A 22191-nucleotide genomic window follows, 5' to 3' on the forward strand; every position below is an offset into this window, starting at 1 on the left:
AAGTGTGGATAGATAACTCTTCTACCCCTCATGTACAACACGAAAAACATACAGGGGCATTTCAGAATTGCGTGTGCCACATTCACACATAAAATGTAAGTTCTAAACATGCCATTGGATTAAAATATCTATAATGAACAGATTTCATAAAATTATGAAGTACTTTGTGGTGTCTGCTAACATATTCAAAATACTTGAGTACGATGACACCTGAATGTACGAAAAGCATTAACGAAAATATGTTACGTGTGTGACACTTTTAAAATGTAGCAAAGTTTGACTGTGTTTGTCTGTGAAGCATATAGGTTGCAGATGCTATTGTTTTTGGTTGGTGAAATATGCAAATTGTATGCATTCACAAGGATTGAACCTTAATGCAAATAAAAACAATAATAATTCCCAGATTGATTCATTTTGTTATGTACCTGAAGTAGGACCACTTTACGTGGAATATGATTGCGATTATGCATTTCCGTTATGAAATTCCTCATCAGCATATTCAAGTAAGTTAGCTCCAATTTTTTTATCCTGGCTTTTTTAAGAAAATATCAATGAAGCCGATAATTTTTGTAACAGAATGAGACTTTATGTTTACTAGACAGTGATATTTTATGGATCAGGGATTATTTTCTAATGAAAAAAATGTGCAATGGGTACGGTTACAAACTCCATCGACCCCTTCCCCCATGGAGAAAACCACTGAATACATGTTTCCAGCAAATTGGTAAGGAACGGTGAAACCTAACGTGCTTCATTTCTCTGTTCAGGTAATAGAAGAGACTAATACAGAGCCTTCACCGGGATCTAACCCGGGACACCTTGATTACAAGGCGACAACCTGTCTACCAGGCTATCTGCGAAGGCTCACTTTTGGGTGATGTTAGAATGTGAAATGAGTAAATGCAGAGATTGCATGACTCGTTTCCAAACACCACAATTACATAATTGTAAAATTGAGACCAATTGATTTTATATACGAGGTCTGACTAAAAACTTTTCGATGCCGCAGCGCAATCGCGGCATAGCGAAGTCATTAGAACTGTCAAAGTGTGCCACACCATGTAATAGTTTTCATTTCAGATGGCTCATTCATGACCCGAGAGTCCAAAGCAAGAAATTTTAGATTGATTGATTACTCATTTGTTCTACTGAGAACTTCCAAAATACAGGGGAGAGTCAACTGAAAACCTTAATTTGTTTTTGTTTCTTGTCTAGTATATTTCTGTATGTAGGGTTGCACAAGTTTGCTGCATTTTAGCACAGACCTAAATATATTTTCAAGTTTGAGTTAATGCCTGTATACCTTAAGGGGAAGAGGGACAATTTCCCCTAGATCTACTCTTCGGCAGCTGCCGATCACTGTTGCCAGCTTCTTTCTTTTGGAGCCAGATCTGGCTCTTTCGAGGAGTCGTTTGGCTGTGAACTATGGCACCAGCCCCCTACTCCACTATGATGTCGTCACTGGCTCCGGCTTGCATAGACAACTTCTGTCATAAGTATACATTTTGCACGTGACGTGATATTGTTATATTGGCTCCGTCGTCCCACCCCCTCTTACATTCCCAGCTACTTTTCTTTATAGCTCCTTGGCTGACGTGAAGATGACAAAATGTTGTTATCCGGAAATACTTTATTTTCGATTTTATACGATCATAGGTGGATTATTGAAATGGGTGATGCCGCCGGATCTAAGCGGTGAAAACTAAGAATAAAATACTGTCACTTTAAAGCTAACGGTAATAACAGCGCCCCCTGACCCACACCCCCAATCGTTTGACACTTAAAATTACCCCAGGAGGCACTTTATCCAGTTTCGTAAATCTAGCTCCTTGAAAGTTTTTACTCCGTTTAAGGTGAAATTTAGCTCTTTTATGTGCATCAGGTTTGGCAACACTGGCAGGATGGCCGTAGGAGGCAAGGAGAAATTCTTTGAGCTTATGGAAGTATTATTTGACTTGTTCTCATGGGAATATCAAACTTCCGATGGCATAGAAATAGATATCAACGGAACAAGGACAGACTGAAGTAGTAAGTGGCAGGCGGAAATGTCGAAACTTCCATTTGATTAGCCGTAACTTTAAGTTGAAGTTGATTCCCCATAAAGAATACATGGGTTTCTGAAAATTCTTATTCATCATATTTTTCAAACATTGTATCTAGCTTATAATCAACTTTAGAAAACGCTTTCACTTGCAACATGTAGAGAAATTCATACTGTATTGAACACCAGCTTTTTTTTCATCGGTATCATTGCCCATTCGGACGATATTGAAATAAATGCACAACTGGTGCGAAACTGTCCCTCATCCCCTTAAGGAGAATAAATCTTTGAGGTCCACTTATGACCTACTGCGACGGCCTTTCCACCTGCCTGCGAACTGAGGCCATTGTCGAACTTTCTCCTTCATTAGTAAACTTGCTGGTGTGATAAGAATGCACAGCGATATTGAATTTTCATTTGCAAAGAAATTTCTGTAAGTTTTAGGGTGACAGAAAGCAAAAACCACTCCTCTTCGCTGGTGCAAGTGTGTATAGGAGACACCATCTTTAAAATAACAAAACTGGAGTTTTGAAGCTCACTTGATTAGTGTTGTTGCATTGAGGTCGTTTTGTAAATAGTGGTTGATACCTCATGTAAATTTGAGCTGTACTCAGTCTGCTCTGTTATTTTATTGGACTTTTAAGGTTTTCATTTGACCAATAGAAATCGATACTGAAGGCCCGGCAATAAAGACCACTGAAGAAATGTCCACGGAATCTGAATAGAAGAATTTCATGAGGAGATGATTGAGGTTAACTTATACGAAGATGTTAGAACTTCCTCTTTATTTTTGGACATACCTCATACATTTAAAATGTTTCTATTTTTCATATGGTAATTTCTGCTAGAGAATTTGTGAATATCGCTTTATTTATAGATTAATCCAAACGGGTAATCCCCAATATTTTTTTCTCTGGATCCAATCCTCTCTATTTTTCCCTTTTATGGCAAATGCAATTTAGTTCTTACTTCAATCATCTACCACTTTTGGCTAATCGCGAGGATGAGGATGAGTGATGACATGTTGAAATTGATGATTGTACACTCACAAAGAACACCCACACCCAGGTCGGGATTCGAATCCGAGACCACTAAACTTCATAGCGCGCTGTGTTAACCACTCTGCCACGGAAGTCAGCAGGTTAATGAAAACAAGATAAGCTCCTATGGCGTTAGCGTAGGAGGATAGGAAGCCAGAAGGGCTGGGTTTCACCAACTTCGTTAGTTCTTCTATTTCATTTAACTATTAATCCTCATTGTCGAGATTAACATAGTAAAGTATACCTCTATAGAAAACCAGTGTAAATAATTAAAAAATTCAAATTTGAAAGTTATCAGAGGAAAAATACATGGCTATACAGTTTAGACTGTTTATATGTAATTCAGTTCTGCGTAATTCTCTTTTATGCGTAAATTACTGTACACGTGTAGGTCCCGGGATCCCGCCAAAATATAATTTATGAACGTGTTAATTTATTTATTTATACGCAATTCTGTGTTGTAAGTACAGTAAAACCTCGTTAATCCGGACAGGCAAAAAAAAAAAAAGGAAAATGCAAGGTTTTAATGTGGCTAGAAGTCAACAAGAGAACTTCCCAAAGAAAAGGCGGTCAACCCTGTATTTTGTTACTCAAAATAGATAAGATTACAGTCAGTGGCGTTATTAGAAGGGGGCGAGGGTCAGTTCCTCCAACAATTTTTGCCACATTTGCCCCAGCACTATGCTAAACCTTCTCTACCAAGGGAAAGTAAACTGTCCCCCCCCCCGCCAGTTTTAGAACCCAATCACCGCCACTAATTTCAGTAATTTGATAATGATATGGCATGATATCGTAGTAATTTCCCTTCAACTTGACATACCTGTAACTCAGGTTCAACTGTTGTGTTACACAGAATCTCATGACTTCTACCTTTGGACAGGCCTGTCTTTACAGGGGAAGATAGAAACTTTTTCCTGTTGGTACACGAAAGAACTGACCACAAATTTACTACATAATCATCGGTAACTACGATTCAGTAATGTCGCCGTAAAATTACGTAAAAATGCTGCGAAAACAACAAAGAACACCTTGAGTGCATTGAAAGAAATGAATGGTTTTCTGCGTCTTTCATGTATTTGCATGCAATGCTCTCCAGTGGCAGTAGTGTAAACTAGGGATGGCTAAATTCGGATAAGATTTTATCTGGATATCGGAAAAATTGCTAAGCAGCTTTGAAATATGCGGATTATTATAAATGTCCAGATATCAAAATTCGTGCATTATGTGGACAGGTTTCTTGTTTATCCGGTTTACGAGCTACCCACATATTATTTTACTCGTTATTTTTTTTCCTGTACGGAGTTTTACAAATCCTTCATCAAATCTGTACTATCCGATAATTTCAGACTATCCCTGTACCTATATTATCAGGCTATTCAGATATACGAATTATTGCATCCGAAACGGATTTACGATAATTTGAAATCCCGGTATTCGTTATCTGGATTTTTTGGCCCTGTAAATCCGCTGTTATTTGAATATCAAGAAAAAAATCCCCTATGACTACTTCGTCTACTCGCTACATATTGCCTCCATTGCATGCTTCGATTGATCTCGAATCGCTGTGTAGGTGGATGGAGCGGAAGACTAAGGTCGAAGATGTCCTCTGCCTTCTGCTTCCATGGACAAGGGTTCCAAACCTCTGCACCTCCAATTGCTTAGAAACAGATACCGATGCTGGTCTGAAATGGAAAGAGTATCGATGAATTTACTATTAATATTATTAGAAGTCCAAGAACCAATATAAGTTTAAATATAGGTTTAGATAGTATTGAACTATCGGGTACAGGACAAGACTTAGGGCAGAGGTCTCCAAACTCACCGACCCATTGAGCTACTTCCCACATTTGAAAATACTCGACGAGCTACCAAGTGTGGATTGAGTTTTTTATGATCCTCTGCTGGTTTACAAAAGCTTTAAGATATGTAATCATTCGTTACAGTACTAAGACGCCAGGAAACTCGAGTTCGAATCCCGGTATGGGCATGAGTGTTGATTTTCATTATCTTTTATTTTTTTGGTTGGGGGTTATAATTCATTTCTGTTTGATATTTTTCAATGTAATTTGTGATTTATTTTCATTGCTTTTCCAGAAATAGATAGGAGGGTTCCTATTGTGAGGGTCAATAGAAATATAATTGGGGGGGGGTTAGAAAGGAAAGGATTGAACTATAATCGTTTTGTTTGCGAGTGTCCCTTCATCAATTTTATCATATCACTCACCCATCCTCATCGTAGCCGTTAGACAAAAGTTGCAGAAAAGAAACGCTAAATAAAAATTGAACCAAAGCACTAAAAATTATTATTTTTAATTTCTCTCTAACAAACAGAGGCTGTCATTTCTTAAAGGTAGTTCAAAGCGTGCAAATACTTTTGTCACAAAAACAACCAAATTTAAAAACTTACCCCTTATGATTATCATCTTGCTTCTTACCATCTTAAATGAGAAGGATGACACAATATTTGTTACGTTGAGTGAATAGTTTGTCACGGATATTGGAACAAGTTGTCCAGACGTCCATCTATCGACAAAAGCACATATTTCTGCCTACGTTTCACTCAAATATCGCCACTCTTATCTGCAGTCTATATTAGCCAAACTTCTCAAGAGCTATTGGAAATGACCCCGCGAGCTACCGGTAGCTCGTGATCGATTGTTTGGAGATACCTGACCTAGGGTTTCTAGGAGAGTGACAAACTATCAGCAAGGATAGACAGTGCTTGTTTTAAAATAATAACAGCAAGTGTTTTAATTGGACAATATGACAGCAGAGGCGTCACCGCCGTGAAATTGACTTAACACATTCTCTTGTCCACCCATATACAAGTAAGCAAGAATTCCACCACACACTGAGGGATAAAGAAAGTTAAAGAACTGAAGAAACAGATGAAGGAAGAAGAAACATGCGGAGAAAGAAAGACATAGATAAACAAATGAAGAGGTCGAGAAAGAAAGAGTTAGAGGAACATAAGAGGAAAGGAAAATATGGGTAAATATAGAATGAAAGAAAGAGAAAGATAGAAAAAAAAAAAAAAGGTAAAGTGTTCCCCTGTGCATAGCACCACGCCATGAAGGCGTATAGGGTGTGCGGGGGTAACGCCCCACACTTTCTTGATCCGGTCGTGAGTGGGGGTGATGTGATCAGCATCACGCCCCTGACCGCCTTTACCCCCCAGGGTTTCCCCCAGGTACCCATGTTATTCGACGCTGGGTAGGCGCCGGGGCCGCTTCCACCGTTAGAAAAGTTCCCGGATAGAGTGTTAGCGAAACTTAGGTAGAATGATAGAAATTGGTAAATAGAGGAAGAGAGAGAGTTTGAGAAATATAAGAAGAATGAAATATATGGATAAAGAGAGGAAGAAGGAGATAGAGGAAGAGATTGAGAAAGAAAGAGAGGTAGAGTTAGAGAACCATAGGAAGAATGAAAGAAAGAAAGAAACGGAGCTGAAAAAGATATAACATTAGCACCATGACCGTAAATAGCTCAGGTAAAAATATTCCATCCATCTTTTGCTCTAACGAATCAATATTCTCTAATACCTTGAAGCTTGAAGTATTTTTATTAACTTTAGAAGTAGATTTTTCAAGAAATCAGAGAGAGAAACATAGGGATGGGAGAGAGAGATGGTAAGATCGTGGTGTGCTAAAATGTCAATTTTAGCTCAAAAGTACGTAAAAGTTAAACTTAGAAATAGAATAAGACCTAAATGAATAGAAAATTCAGCACAACGAAAACATTAAATTCAGGTAATAAAGGCTGAAAGAGAGTGGAATCAGGAAGACAAAGAAAATGAACATAAATAAACTACCAGAAAAATCAAAGGAGTTTGAATGCATTTGCCATAATTTCTTCACTTTATCATTCATTATTTATTAAAACAAGATAGTAGGAAAGTAACTGAATATGAAATAGACAACGATAGGTATATTTACCTGCTTATTGTTTCAATGTGAAGTGGAATAGATATCTACTCACGATATTATCAAACAAATTTGTAACGTCATTCCTATTCATCTCTGGTTTGAAACGCTATAACGTTACTTAGATTTTTCAAATAATATAATTGGTTTCATTGTTGCTCGCAAGAATTAAATTACAACATACAGTTGACTGGACACAAAGGATCACACAGAAACTCTATTCTGTTATAGACATATTATTTACTATACCTATGTTCCCCGAATTTTGCTCTCAATGTTTGCGACTCATGCTGCAGCCCTCCAACATCGCCTTATTCGAAATACCCTGTATTGTACCAAAATAGTTCGTCTATTTGGATTTTCACACAAGTTAGTTAATTTTCTGTGCCTAAATACTAAATACTAATATAATTGGCCGCGGTGGCTCAGTCGGTAACGCGTCTGACTACCATGCTAAAGGTCCCGGGTTCGATCCCCGGCCGGTTCAAATCCGGGAACTTTTCTAACGATGGAAGCGGCCCCGGCACCCACCCAGCGTAGAATAACATGGGTACCTGGGGGAAACCCTGGGGGGTAAAGGCGGTTAGGGGCGTGATGCTGATCACATCACCCCCACTCAAGACCGGATCAAGAAAGTGTGGGGCGTTACCCCCACACCCCCTATACGCCTTCATGGTGAGGTGCTATGCACAGGGGAGGACTTTACCTTTTACCTTTAGTCCTCAATTACTCGTAATATAAAGTTCTATTAAGGCATCAACTTAATATGCAGCTTTTACTAATATACTGTCACACAACATAAATGATCCTGAGTTATCAAGATCAATGAAAGCGTATCCAATTTCTGAACATCATTAGTAATGACACCTAACCCCTCCACAAACTAACAAGAAAAACTTGGTAATATAGGATATCATGCTTATCTAGATGGTCGTCGTAAGCGGTTGTACAGGGGGACGCGTCCCCAAATAATCCTGACAAATATATTACGTTTTGATGAGATATTGATGAACAGCGTGTCAACAAAAACATTTCGGGATTATAAACGACCACAAAATTTTAATTATGTATATTACGAAATTTATACCGATGCCATTCGAAAGAACAGCTCAAAGAATTTTAGTGGATGTGCAATTGTTGGCGTTAACTACAACAATATATGGCATAACAATAAAACAATGAAAAAATGGAAGAAAGGAAAAAAATCTTTCGATTCTTAATGTGTTAGTGTAAATGGCACTGTTGTTAGAAGCAAATTGTGTAGAGCTAGCCTGCAGTTAAACATCCCTAAATACTACGTGTCTAAAATCCATGTCGATGTTCGGAATTTTCTAAATGAGAAACTTGAAGGAAGTTGGATTGGGCGCTCCGGAAACAAGGATGCTGTGTTCTACAAGTGGCCGGCCACCAGGGACGTCGGAACTTATATCGGAGTGGGGGTGCAAGTTCCACCAACATTTTTTTCTAACTCTCATTATATATATATATATATATATATATATATATAATTTTTATGTATTCGTGTAATTTATATTACATTTTAGATTAAATTAGAGATGCTGCTCCTATCGTCCTCTCCGCTCTAGGTAATATAATTGCACAAACAAGCGGTGATAAATACATTAACCAGCCAATCGATGCTCTGTTGACGTATTCAATTCCATTTATTCTTACTGTTAGCTAAACTGTAATGGTATGTATACATTGGGGCAATACCAGCTTCATTGAGGTCACATCACGATCTAGAAGAGAGGCTCCTTAATATATCAAAGTTCTTAATTGTTCAAGACTTTTTTTAATAATATAATTTAATTATAGAAAATTACCAATGGCTAGAACAAAGTTAGAAGAACGTAATGACTGAGAATAGAAAGCAACCTTTTGAGAAGCCCTTGCATCGCGGGTTTGCGGGGTCCTTATCAAATAGACTGTTCTGATTTCAACACGTTTATCGGAAGTGAGCTCCCTACCAAGACTAAGACCCATAAAACTTTCTTAGAATCCCCATACCATTGCTTAAAGCTGAACCTAAGGAGACACTCTGCACACGTAAGAACAACGAATAACCCCACAAAGGATTATACTGGCTGCGGGTCCAGGAGTCAGAGCCCTGATGGGAAACATACATTAGAACCACAGGCATAAGAGCTCCCGCGTGAAGGGGAGGGACAGAGTGAAGCATACTTCCTTATGGTCCGAGTCGAACCGATGGAGGGACTTTTGGCCGAAATAAGGTTATTTTCCTTGTGGTTGCTATATAGTCCTCCCCCCCCCTTGTTGTAGGGCTGTTAAGTGTCATTGTTGACCTTCCATGGGGGTACCTCACAGCTATAACCTGGTTCATCAGTGGGTGAAAGAACATGCCAGTGAGAAATAGTATCCAATTTCCAACTGAAACATTAATACCGATTATTGAATTAAAATGAATAAAGAAATGTTGGGGGAGTCCAGTATAATGAAAGGCATTATCTAAAATACGTCTTGAAGTTTTACGCTGCTAAATGATGAAGATTCTCTTGGCATATCGACCAAGTTTGTTGTGGGGATGTTCTAAAGCATTCCAGGACTGATGATTAGAATAGAGATAGTTATTTAGCCGGGTCTACATCCACAGAAATTCTCTTCAAGTCACAAACTCTTTTTATTATTTTTTTGTCTCACTTATATTTCTTGAGTTAATCATGATGCTATGAATAAATAATGATTATATTAAGTAGATAACGCTAAGACAACGACACATCCATGCTTTGCCTAGGATTCGAGCCTAAAACCGTCTCATCCCTGATGTTTCGCGGGATCACACATGCATACTATGTATAAATATCCAGAAAAAGAGGTGTCCCAGACGTATCCGCTGACTCACAAACTTTTTATGTGCAGAGCCAGTAACTATTTGAGCTATTGTTTGCAGGATATTGCACCATACTTACGCTAAATACCGTGCGTTCATTTCGATCTGCAGCCGAGAGATCGGGAGAAGCGTGGCGGGCGGCGCTGACGGAGATGCCGACATTTGCGGCCTGTAATGCCCGCTTATTTTTATAGACATACGCAGACATTTATATAAATATTGCAAAACGATCACTAACCTGTGTTATAACACGCAAAAGTTCTTCTGTAATTCATCCAAGTTCTGCTCTTATATACACAAAAAAATACGCTTTAGAAACGATGTTAATAGCCACAGATAATAAAACATTTTAATCATAGTTTTGACCAGTAACGTCCTGCTTAAGTTTATATCCTTGAAAGAGTTTTGTGCCGATGGGGATCGTTTGGAGGTTTTGAATGTGCAACACTGTATCAAGATTACGCTGTAGAAGAAACCGTTAAAAGTCAATAGTGTTCGTGAGCTTCCTTGCAATCCGAAATCTCCGAGCTCGAGTTTTTTGTTCCTTCGCGACTAGATGAAGACAGAGTTGTAAATATAGTGGCGAACAATGTAAACCAAGAGCGTGTTAATTTCGTACTGTGCGCAAGAGTGTTATTATTGGTTACTTGCAGTTACTTCTTTGTGTTATTGTAGTGTGCATGTGTGACGTGTCAGTGAGACGATTGGAAAGCCAGCCGCAAGATTCACGTTAGAACAAAGATTTTTTTATGTATGACACGTACCTACGTGAAAACAAACTCGTGTCGAGACGTGTGTAGGTAATTTGTACAGAAATTCCCATGCGTTTCAACTCCACACAGAGATACGGTTAGACATCTTGTCCTTAAATTACGAGAAACTGTATCGTTAAATTTTAAAACACCTAAGCAAAAACGACGGATTCTAACCGAAGCAAAACTCGATGATATTGGTGCAGCGTTAGAACGTTCTCCAAACAAACCTCTACGCCGTGTTTCACAAGAGGTGGGCGTGTCAAAATCATCGTCCCATACAGTCACTAAGCTACTAAAATTAAAACCATACTCTTATAACACAGGTTAGTGCTCGTTTTGCAATATTTATATAAATGTCTGCATATGTCCATAAAAATAAGCGGGCATTTCAGGCCGCAAATGTCGGCATCTCCGTCAGTGCCGCCCGCCACGCTTCTCCCGATCTCTCGGCTGCAGATCGAAATGGACGCACGGTATATTGATAATGTACTAATTAATATTTATTATGAACAAAGACGAACCAGATTTGGAACGCGGGCAGTAGTTTGGGTGGCCGTGAACTAATTAATTAAAGCAATATAAGAGACATTGTATCTCGTTAACATTTCATGTTGTAACACTAGTACATGTACATACAACGGCGAACAAAAAATCTCGGGGTCGCAGATTCAAATCCAATAACCAGTCATCGTATCACATTTCTTAAAGTTATCATTCCTGTAAGGTTAGTGCTGATGTTGCACGTTTAATAATTCATATACAGGAACATTTCTCTCCCGTTTTATTGTCGATTTTTCAACAGTCAAAAGTTCAGTAGTAGATAACCTGGTAGTTTAATGAACTTTTGCCTGGAAATGAGAAATTTGCATATTATATGTAGGAATATGTGCTAATCTCCACCCTCCATATAGTCTCGCTCGTTCCCTACCACCTCCTCACTCGTATTGCGGAATTACTGCTTTCCAATCGTCGTTAGTTTAATCTAACTTTATAAATATTTGACGTTAGGGACAACGTTTCAAAACTGTCATGAATTTTCAAGAATGTCACTTACTATTGTCAATTATAATCAACTTTATATGCTATTTCGAGCGGATACATAGTTCCGAAGCACTGAAATTGTCCCCTCTCTCCAGGAATCGAACCATGTCCCTTTAATGATAAGACGACTGCATTAGACACTACACTGTCATCGGTGAACAGCCAGTTTTTGTAATGTTAAGTTATTCTCGGAACCGTAACTAAATGATAGAAAAAAAAATTTAAAATATCATACATTACAAACCATTAAAAATATTCTTAATGCTCCTTAAAAACAATTTTTGTTAAAGAATTTCAAATAGTGAAATGATTCTTGGAAAGGCAGGCAAAGAAAATATTATCCCCACCCCCATGGCTGGTCCTAGGTGGAGGCCATACAATATACTCAGGACCTGTAACCAAAATATTTTAAGAAGTCTGAAAAATCGAAGATTTTTGTTCCTTAGTCTGAAGTATAGAGTTCTCTGCAATTGCAATCTCAATTTTCTACCATTACGTAAGAGCAATAAGCAGGCAGAACAAAGCAAGAAATATGTGAGGTTCTAAATTGGTGTTTCTTTTCATGGTTAGACGTTCATTATATTTAATTTTAACGCGCTGTGGTGAATTTACATTGTTGCATGTAAAATAATATTTCCACGTCCTGATTTTATAATTAAATTAATAGTGCATATGAGCTATTTTTGATTGAAATGTTTGAACACGAATTTTATTTAGTATCTGTTTAAAATATGATATCTATAATTTGGGATATTTTTAAGTGTGTCAAAACACTCCATGAAGTTATGAAAAGTCAGATTAGTTGCTTCATTGGAATCACTAGGGGTATATAAACCCACAATAAACTGTGCACAATCAATTATTTTTATCTGGCAAGGGGCACCCTGAAGCGCTGGGCCTCGGGAGAATGCCCGAGTTGCCCCTCCCTGGGTCGGCCCTGCCTCCACGCCCCCACCCCCGAAAAAAAAAGTCAGCGTGAGACGAAATGAGGTGCGATGTGTTAGCGTGCGATCAATATTTACGTTCAGTTTTATATGTATACGTTCAAACAGAGGCAATTACCGTTGTACATGTAACTGATTTTTGAGCAATGGTTAAAGGATACGATGATGATAGTCATGAATGAAGGAATCGTGTATGTGCTTCATCGGAAATCGAACACCTTGTTCTTATGCTTTCAATTTTGGCGGCTTTACCATTCCACAATAGCTTCATCTTATGTAAATGATCAAGAACAATTTTATTCTACTGCTTACCTCCAAAAAGGCGTCCTTTGTGCTGGTTGTTTCTTCACTCTTCCCCTGCAACCACATTTTCAGAAATACATTTGAAGTGTGTTAATAATGATACGACGCGGTGGTCAACGGACTCATTGTTATTCACAAGTTTCCGATGCACCCGATAACTGACTACTACTGACTAGTGGTTTATGGATGGGCCAACCCAAAACCAAACTTCAAATGAAAAGTTCAAGACAAAGCGAGGGAAAACGCAATCATCTTCCGAAACGCCCATCTCATTCCCTGCCTTTTCTCTTCCTCTATCTCTCTCTTTCTCCTTATTCTATCTTTTCTGTCACTTCATTTTTATCACCTCATTGTTACTTCCTATCTCTTTTTCACCGCATTTATCTCTTATTCTGTTAATTTTCTTCCTCTTCGTGTCTCATTTCTTCTCTCTTTCTCTCACATTTCATTTATCCCTTACTCTATTGTCATTCTTGCTCTTCCTGTCTCATTCTCTCTGTCTTCTTTCTCTCCCTCTCTCTCTCTCTTTCTCTACCACAAGTTCTAATTCTATTTTTCTCTCTCAGTTTCCTTTCTTAAAACATTGCCTTTATAGAACGGCGTCATATTTTTCCTACTTCATGACACAACCTTTTTATTTTGACCCATTTAGGAAAAATTTCTACGGGCGCCAAAGGTAAGATTGTTTTTTTGTGTGTGAAACCCTGGATATGTATTTTAGTTTCCATCATATTACTCGTTCTGTCGGTTCTGAATTTTCCTGCTACCAGTTACATTCAGCACCAAACAAACATTTCCTCGCTGCGTACATCGTGGATAATAAGTTAGGAGCCGTGACCTGCTTTCCACGCAGAGCCTCAAGGGCTCCTGGAGCCTCCACCGCTCCGCAACCATTCCTCCGGCGCCCGTCCTTCATGTCGGATGCAGGAGACGATCCCGTATTCCGGGAGGGAACCTCACCGGAAGGCCAAAACCGCGCTTCTAAAAACACGCAGAGCGACACAGCTTGCCTCGTTGAGGAAACCTGCGTGAGGAGGTCGTTGTCTGCTCAGGCCTCCACTTTTTTTTCGTAGGCTCCGATAAGACCGGGCGGATTGAAAGAAAGACGACCTTCGGTGGATCATTTTACCCGCAGATGCTGCAAATATGGCTTCCCCCGCACGATCCCGCACCGCCGAAATCGTTTCCTTTTATGAGAAGGCGACCCACGTTATCGCCCGCCTACTGCCGACTTCGGGACCGCAAGTAAACGACATCCTCCTAACGGGGATGAGAGGGGAGGGAGAGAAGCAAAATATTCCACACCTCTAGTGTGTCGTCTCTCAGGGGCGTGAATCGCGAACAGAAAATGCTTCTGCCTCGAGCGTTTTACGATCATAATAGAAAAAAGAGCAAAGCTATCATCCTCCACTGCAGGGTCGTTGAATGTATGAAGTCCTTGAAGGAGTGGCAGATTTTTAGTTCGTCATATTTTCCTCCCGCCACCCCGGTCGTTTCGGAATATGCACCGGCGACAATATGGCCATAGTGTACCGAAGAGCCGAGTGCGGTAGGCAGATAAACAGCTGTCGCTTACACAACGACGTCAAACCCCGCGTCGAAAGTTTTTGCATTTTTGACTTCCTGCTAGAAGAACAAAGGCTGTATTGGAGATGTGATTCACAGATTCTTTTCCTCTTTATATAATACTTTATGAGCCTCAAAAGTCAAGAGCTACAGTGCATTGCCCTTTGGTAGTTACTGGAAACGATATCAGAGGGGGTTGGTTGCTCCAAATCGCTGATCTCAACTATATTCTCGAACTTCTTTTTGGAGTTGCGAGAGATTCCGTAAGTCCCTGTGGCTTTTAAAAATTTCGCAGTGACAACGAAGTTCCAGTTACATATTTTGAAATATTATAACATTATGTAAATTGCAGTGTGCTTATGTAGCATCCCTCAAGAGTCAAAACAGGCCATCCCCCATGGCACAGTGGTAACTGTATTCTGATAATCTGTAATCAACTGTACTCTAAAACTGTAACTATAATATTAGGAAAATATTTGGACCTAAAGGGGATAAGGAGAGAGGTGAATGGAGAAGGATACAAAATTTAGAACTGCACAATTTGTATTCCTGTCCAAATATTATTAGAATAATTAAATCAAGAACACTTAGGTGGGTCGGTCATGTGGCACGAATAGGAGTGGACAGAAGAGTTCACAGGATTCTTGTTGGGAAACCTGATGGTAAGAGACCTATAGGAAGGCCAAGACGAAGATGGAGGGATAACGTTGAGATGCACCTAAAGGAAATCAGTAAGGATGGAAAAGATTGGATTGATCTTGCTCAGGAGAGAGACTGATGGAAGGCTTGTGTTGCTGCAGCCATAATCCTTCCGGTTTATGGAAGCTAGAGAGTTAGTTAGTTTAGTAGAACAACGCTTATTTCCTCCAACAAATGCGCATTTTATGGAGAATTCACACCGAAGCGGCACGCGACACGTGTCGCTTGAGGATTTCGTCAATCGAAGGCAAGCCTGTCATGCCGTTACGGTGTGAAACGTTGCTGCTGATTGGCTCGTTCCGAAACTACACATGTCGCTTTTTGCTTCGATGTGAATTTTTCCCTTGGTGTGTCTCCATGTAGTACCTTTATATTTGAATTAGTGGTAACCAAGAGGTGACCACCGTGAAGACACCCAATTGTCAACGTCTCTTCCACGTTGCACAGTCATGGACATTTCTGTGTTGTAACAACACCATTGACTTTCAATTAAATCATTACAACCCAGAAGTGTCCGTGACTGTACACTCTGACTGTAGACTAAGGAGGATCTGGCGGCTGAACTTACAGCCAGTTTAAATCACAGATAAACTTATAATACATTTATTTATGGTATAATCCTCTGTGGGACCTGCGTTGTATTGAATCGCGTCCATGTGCGGTTGTGATTGTCCCTTCTTTCATTTCATCTTATATCACCATTCATACTTATTCTCGCAATTGGACAAATGTGGGAGAAAAGCGACGTAAAATAAAACAAATATGTGAGTAGTGTTGACTCAACATTGTAAGGACAATGGGGGATACTTGTTAAGCAGAAGTAGGGCGCTCAAATTTCGGAAGTCAGAAAACGGCGGCGATGGGAGTCGACGCGCTGTCTTCACGTCACTCAATGAAAGTCCGCTTGTCAAGTCCTGGCCTTCAGAGGGCTGTTGCATAATGGAATTTAATTGAGTTTATATAAGTGCAAGATGATAATCATGATGAACTCTTAAGTAGAACAACTAACAACGGTTCCTTGCATGACTTGAGGAACGCCATAAACATTTCAGATGAAAACATGGTCCACTGAAACCGCAACAGACAACTCCACATCCATCCATTTCTCGCGGACAGGGCACCACGAATCGTTAAGGACCCATTAGCTAGCGTGGCTTCGTGGGAAAGTAAAACCTCCGCCTGAGAATTGCGTCACATGGAAGCGAAAGGGTTGTAGAGGAAGGGCAAAGGGGGCCAAACCTCGTCCCATTTTTCTTCTTCCCTAAGGGATGGGAAAGGGCATACACGAACACTTTGGAATCGGCAATTCCTGTCGAGTCAGCATCGGGTGAATTTATCAACGTCCAGTTTCACAAGGCGGCTAGATAACAGACAAGTTAAAAATAAAATTTACTGTATTGCCTTTTTGACTTAGATTTTCAAGTAGCAATGGCTTTTCCAGATAGTACATTCCTAAATAATATTGCCTACAAAAGTGTCATTACTTTGTGGAGTTGCTCCGCCTTTACGAAATATATAAATGACTTATCGCTCTCTCAGCGGCGAACAATGGGGAAAACTATAGCATACACGATCCAATACCATAGGCATCCATCCACACCACAGTGTATAGTTTCTCGGTTAGCATTAAACTTTACTACCGTTCACACTTTAAAAGAAACACCCAAGGAAATAATACTGATAGTACTGAATATTTTTTCGTCAATTGCAGTTGTCAAAATTTAACATAAAAATAACATTATATCAGCATCGCCAAACATTTCCGTGTCCAAATAATACTCTCTTAGTAACCGAAAATATATAAGTAAGTCCTCAAACTTATATTTTCACATTTAAAAAAAAAGCTGATCTCTTATACTGACAAAGAACACTGTTACGTTCCTGGTAACTCTTCTTACTCTTTCGTCCTGTAGTCGTGGACACGATGACTCTAATGGTCTGCAATGAAACCTATCTCAGGGTAGGTTTATTAAGACTCCAACCAAGGTTTGTAAAGTTTTTAGATAAATGTTCATTTAACCACCTGAACACTTACAACGAGTAGGCAGGTGTCTCGTAACTGGAACTTCAAGATCATCTTCTTGAAGATAAAATAATACTTACTGAAAGGTCAACACTAAGGTGACCCAAATCTAGGTTTTACCGAAGAGCGGCTTAAACCTATTTCACTTCTTCCTAGATTTGGAGTTATCGCCTGAGATTGCCAATTTAGGTTTTACAGAAGAGCTTCTTAAACCTATTTCACTTCTTCCTAAATTGGAACTGTCATCCCATTCTACCAACCTAGGATTTAAAGAGGAGCGGCTTAAACCTATTCCACCTCTTCCTAGGTTGGATCGTTCCTAATTGGCCAGTCTAGGTTTTACATAAGAGCGGCTGAAACCTATTTCACTTCTTCCTAGACTGACACCAGAACAGACCTCCTTTCTAGGCCGAAACGCATCGCATTCATACACAAGTTTCCAGTCTCGAATACCGTCCTTTAGGTAATTTCCAGATACAATATTCTGAATTATAACAAAAGATATTTGCAAAATAAATAGTTTGGCTTTGAATATTTTACAAGGAAAGTTTACATATTCATTTGAGTTAACAATTATTTATTTAACGTTGATAAAATCTTACATTTTGGAAAATATACAAATTTAAATGTTCCGCCATTATCTTATTATAATTTGGTTAGTTCATTAACATTGGTAATCTTTGATTGGCGAGTTTATATTTACATCATAATAAATACATGTTGCGTTAAACGAGCTGACGTCATTAGATTACTACATAAAGGTTAATACATTTGATCAAAAGCGCCCTGATTGGTGCGTTCACGTTTGCGTCACAACTGAGCCATACAACATGAAACACTTTAAGAATTCATGTAAGAGGGCTGTCTCTAACGGGACAGATAGTTTCTACAGACTATTTATTACTATTAAACTATTAAAGTGATAAAGCTAGGGAAGGGAAGAGGGAAAGAGAAATTAAGAATGAGTGAGTGAGTGAGAGAGAGAGAGAGAGAGAGAGAGAGAGAGAGAGAGAGAGAGAGAGAGAAATAAAAGGAAAATAGAAAACATAGACATAGAGAGAAATTGACAGATGAAATAGAGAGAGAGAGAAAAGGGGAAATACATAGAGAAGCAGAGAGGAAGATTTTTGTAGAAAAGGGTAAAGAGAGAGAGAGAGAGAGAGAGAGAGAGAGAGAGAGAGAGAGAGAGAGAGAGAGAGAGAGAGAAAGAGAGAGGAAAGAGGGAGAGAGAGAAAATAGCGAAAATAAGAAATAGAAAAAGAAAGATATACACATACATACATAAACCGGGAGAAGAAGAAAGAAGGAGAACGATAGAGAATAAGAGAACGACAAACATAAATAGAGAGAAATAGAGAAATCGAAAGAGAGGTGTTGAGATGTTTGCAGCACCTGATACGTTCATTTGTTTTCCGTCTTCTTCAACTGATAACACGAGATCCAATCAGTTTTGACTCACGCATGCCCTGGAAAGATAAACACGTATAAGTCAAATCAGATCATACCTCAATTAACCTTTGACAATAAAATGAACTTAACTTCTCTTTGTACACCGTACGTGATGTGGTTACGGAACTTTCAGTGCGGAAATTCTCTCAAATTAAACTTGCAACAGCGAACTGTGCTCTTTGGTGCAACTGATATTTTGGTTCGACGCCCGTGGGATTAAGTCAAAGAGAATCTGAACAGTTTCCACCTACCCAAGCTCCTGTCAGGAGCAGGCGAGCGTCCAATCAAACCTTCAAAAGAGAAATTTCCTTTGTCTTTTAAAAAAGCGCGCGAACACTTTCCTGTTCCCGCTCCAGAATCCTATTTCCCGGTTAACAGAAAGCACCTCCTCCGCTTCCCCCAAAAGACACAGAGCTTACAATTAGTGAGAACCAACTTAATTTGGATTACACCTAATTAGGCTCGAGAGGAACCCTTGTGAAGCGTTCATTATTCAAAAATTTAGCTTTGTAATTTTGTGTAACCCTAGGTACTATTGCCCGAACGCTATTCAAATATTTACCTTAACAATTTCACGGCAGGTGCGAACTCAAACGAACGCATGTTTCCTCGTGCGTGTAGTTCGTTGCCTGGAAATTGCAACTTGGAGTACGTGCTTGAATGTGCACCTGCTGAACTCAATTTTGTTTAATTCTCCTTCCTTCCTGCGCGAATTGTGCGTAAATTTTGCGTTGCTCTCTGACCATTTGCTCCAACACTTCTAGATATTTTTTTTCAAAAGCACAAATTCTTCAGCCCCTTTCGGAGCAGTTGTACCTGACCATCCTTAGCCCTTCGTTTTGTTACATGGTTTGTACACCTGGCTCAAACTGACCCTGGCATTATATTTTGACTTTGGATTGTCATACATGAATATAAAGAATGGAAAATGTGCTAGAATACTGTCGAAAACATAACAATGTTGAATATAAGGTACAAATGATTTTTATCATCAATAATTGATTGATTGATTGATTTTATTTATTTTACTTTGCTTTTCTACCACTTTTGGCTAATCGCGAAGATGAAGATAAATGATATGATGAAATTGATGAAGGGACACTCACAAAGAACACTCTTGCCCAGGACGAGATTCGAATCCGGTATCCCTGGTGTGGATCCTGTGCTTACCATCCCCCCGTATTCATCAATATTTATACAACAGAAATGTGTATTTGAGTACACAAAAATAGTAACTTACTCTGTACACCAGGGCCAGGCCGAGGGCGTAGTGGTAACGTCCTTGCCGGTGGAGGCACATAGTAGTTCGGATCCCACTTTATACTGTAGGTCCAGTCCCGATTAGCCTCTCTGTGCATAAAAGGGACTTAATACAACAATTCAAACAATCAAACAAACAACTCAAGGTTTAGAATACTCCACACCCACCTGTTAACTCATCTAGCACCAAACACATGGGCAACAATGACCTGCATCGTCTACTGCGCATGCGTGCAGGAAGGTATTGACAGTACAGGATCAGAGAGACTCTGGTGTTCAGAAAACAGTTACAAATGAAAATATTAAATTGGTGTATCAAAAGTCCAGAGCCAGAGTGACGAGGAAAAAAGTATAAACCGTGGAGGACACGAGATCTAAAAGCTAGGTGGATGAGTTCAGCAAACAACATTTGCTGTACGGATGGCTCAGAGATTAAATAGATCAGAGCAGAAGGTAACATCAGAAGAATAATTGGTAGTTACATATTAATGAGAAAAACTGAACGGACGCAAATACCCGGGAAATAATAATAATATTCCTAATTTATTTTTCTTCAAGCTTTAAGCAGATACTACAAGTATATACATATGAACCGCGATGCTCCAGTCAGTAAGGCGTATCGCTGCAACGTTGGAGACCCGAGTTCGATTCTTGCTTAATCTAGGTCTACTGTTCATACAGCCTCTAATAAATGGGTGCTTGGGGGGAGGGGATGAAAGTGGCTTGGTGCTTGATACTGAGCACATAATCTCCCAAAAATGGCCGACATCGTGAATATGTGGAGCGCTGCATCCACATCGCTTCTGTGTGTCTTCCTGGCATGGTGCAAAGAACAGGGGGAAATTTAATGTACTATCCGTAAAATATCTGTTTTAACGCGTCGTATATTTTATTGCGAACAGTTTTCTCCTATTACAATGAAATGCACATTTGCGTTTGAAGATGAAAATATTTCTGCAGTGTATAAACTAAATTGAGTTTGAGTTTCTTGCACATATAGGCTAATCGGGACTGGATCTACAGTTTAAAATGGGATCCTAACCCTGTGCAATATGCCTCCACCGGGTATCGAACCCAGGATCCCTTGATTATAAGGCAACTATATTATCGGGAAGGCCCCACGTTAACTAAATAAGTACGCTCAATACATTTAAGGCAGCATGAAAAATGTTAAGCAGACAAACTATGCGTGCCAACTTTTTAATTTGTGGACCTGATAGAAATTAACACATTGAAAGCTACACATATGATAAGTATTTATACATCATAAGATTATTGTATTCATTTTAATTCAAGAAAATTTCTCCCCCACTGGTATATAATGTGAGTATTGTATACTAACTCTTATAAATTTGACATTAAAAACTCCTACCCTAACTTTTGCTGTTCCCAATTAGGAAAGCAAAGTTATTTGAATATTGCGCTGTTCTCGTTTCTTTAGATGGATCTCTCTATTCTCCTTCTCTGTTTCTTCTTCCAGATGAATCTCTCTAATCTCCTTCTCTCTATCTTCTTCGAGATGAATCTCTCTAATCTCCTTCTCTGTTTCTTCTTCCAGATGAATCTCTCTAATCTCCTTCTCTCTATCTTCTCGAGATGAATCTCTCTAATCTCCTTCTCTCTCTCACTCTTCTTCCAGATGAATCTCTCTAATCTCCTTCTCTGTTTCTTCTTCCAGATGAATCTCTCTAATCTCCTTCTCTCTATCTTCTTCGAGATGAATCTCTCTAATCTCCTTCTCTCTCTCACTCTTCTTCCAGATGAATCTCTCTAATCTCCTTCTCTCTATCTTCTTCGAGATGAATCTCTCTAATCTCCTTCTTTCTCTCTCTCTCTCCGTCTTCTTTCAGATGAATCTCTTTAATCTCCTTCTCTCTCTTCTTCCAGATGAATCTCTCTAATCTCCTTCTCTCTCCCTCTCTCCTTACAGATGGATCTCTCTAATCCCCTTCTTCCTCCCTCCCTTTTTCCAGATGAACTCTAATCTCCTTCTCTCTCCCTCCCTACTTCCAGATGAATCTCTCTAATCTCCTTCTCTCTCTCTTCTTGCAGATAAGGACTACTGGTACAACGAGGCCCGCGACACCCTCAACAGAATCCTGCACACCCCTCCGGAGCATGGTATAGCGAGGAACGTGATCCTTTTCATCGGGGACGGAATGGGGCTCTCCACCGTCACCGCTGCCAGGATCCTGCGTGGTCAGCAGCTCGGCCAATCGGGGGAGGACTACCAGCTCGCCTTCGAGAAGTTCCCTTACGTCGCTCTGGCCAAGGTGAGCCTGTTTTCTCCTTCCTA

The 22191-nt window shown here is 39.5% G+C and overlaps 1 protein-coding gene across 1 annotated transcript in view; it reads left to right on the forward strand.

The window, feature by feature from the left end:
* LOC145986453 (alkaline phosphatase, tissue-nonspecific isozyme-like) overlaps positions 1–22191 on the forward strand; it is a 448710-nt gene that overhangs the window by 305043 nt on the left and 121476 nt on the right. Inside the window, exon 2 of the mRNA XM_083120485.1 lies at positions 21948–22168. Within this exon, the coding sequence (XP_082976611.1) occupies positions 21948–22168 (221 nt within the window). The remainder of the gene's footprint in view (positions 1–21947; positions 22169–22191) is intronic.

The sequence above is a fragment of the Lepisma saccharinum genome, chromosome 4 (assembly GCF_977018435.1).
Source record: "Lepisma saccharinum chromosome 4, izLepSacc3.1, whole genome shotgun sequence".
Lineage (NCBI taxonomy): Eukaryota > Metazoa > Arthropoda > Insecta > Zygentoma > Lepismatidae > Lepisma > Lepisma saccharinum.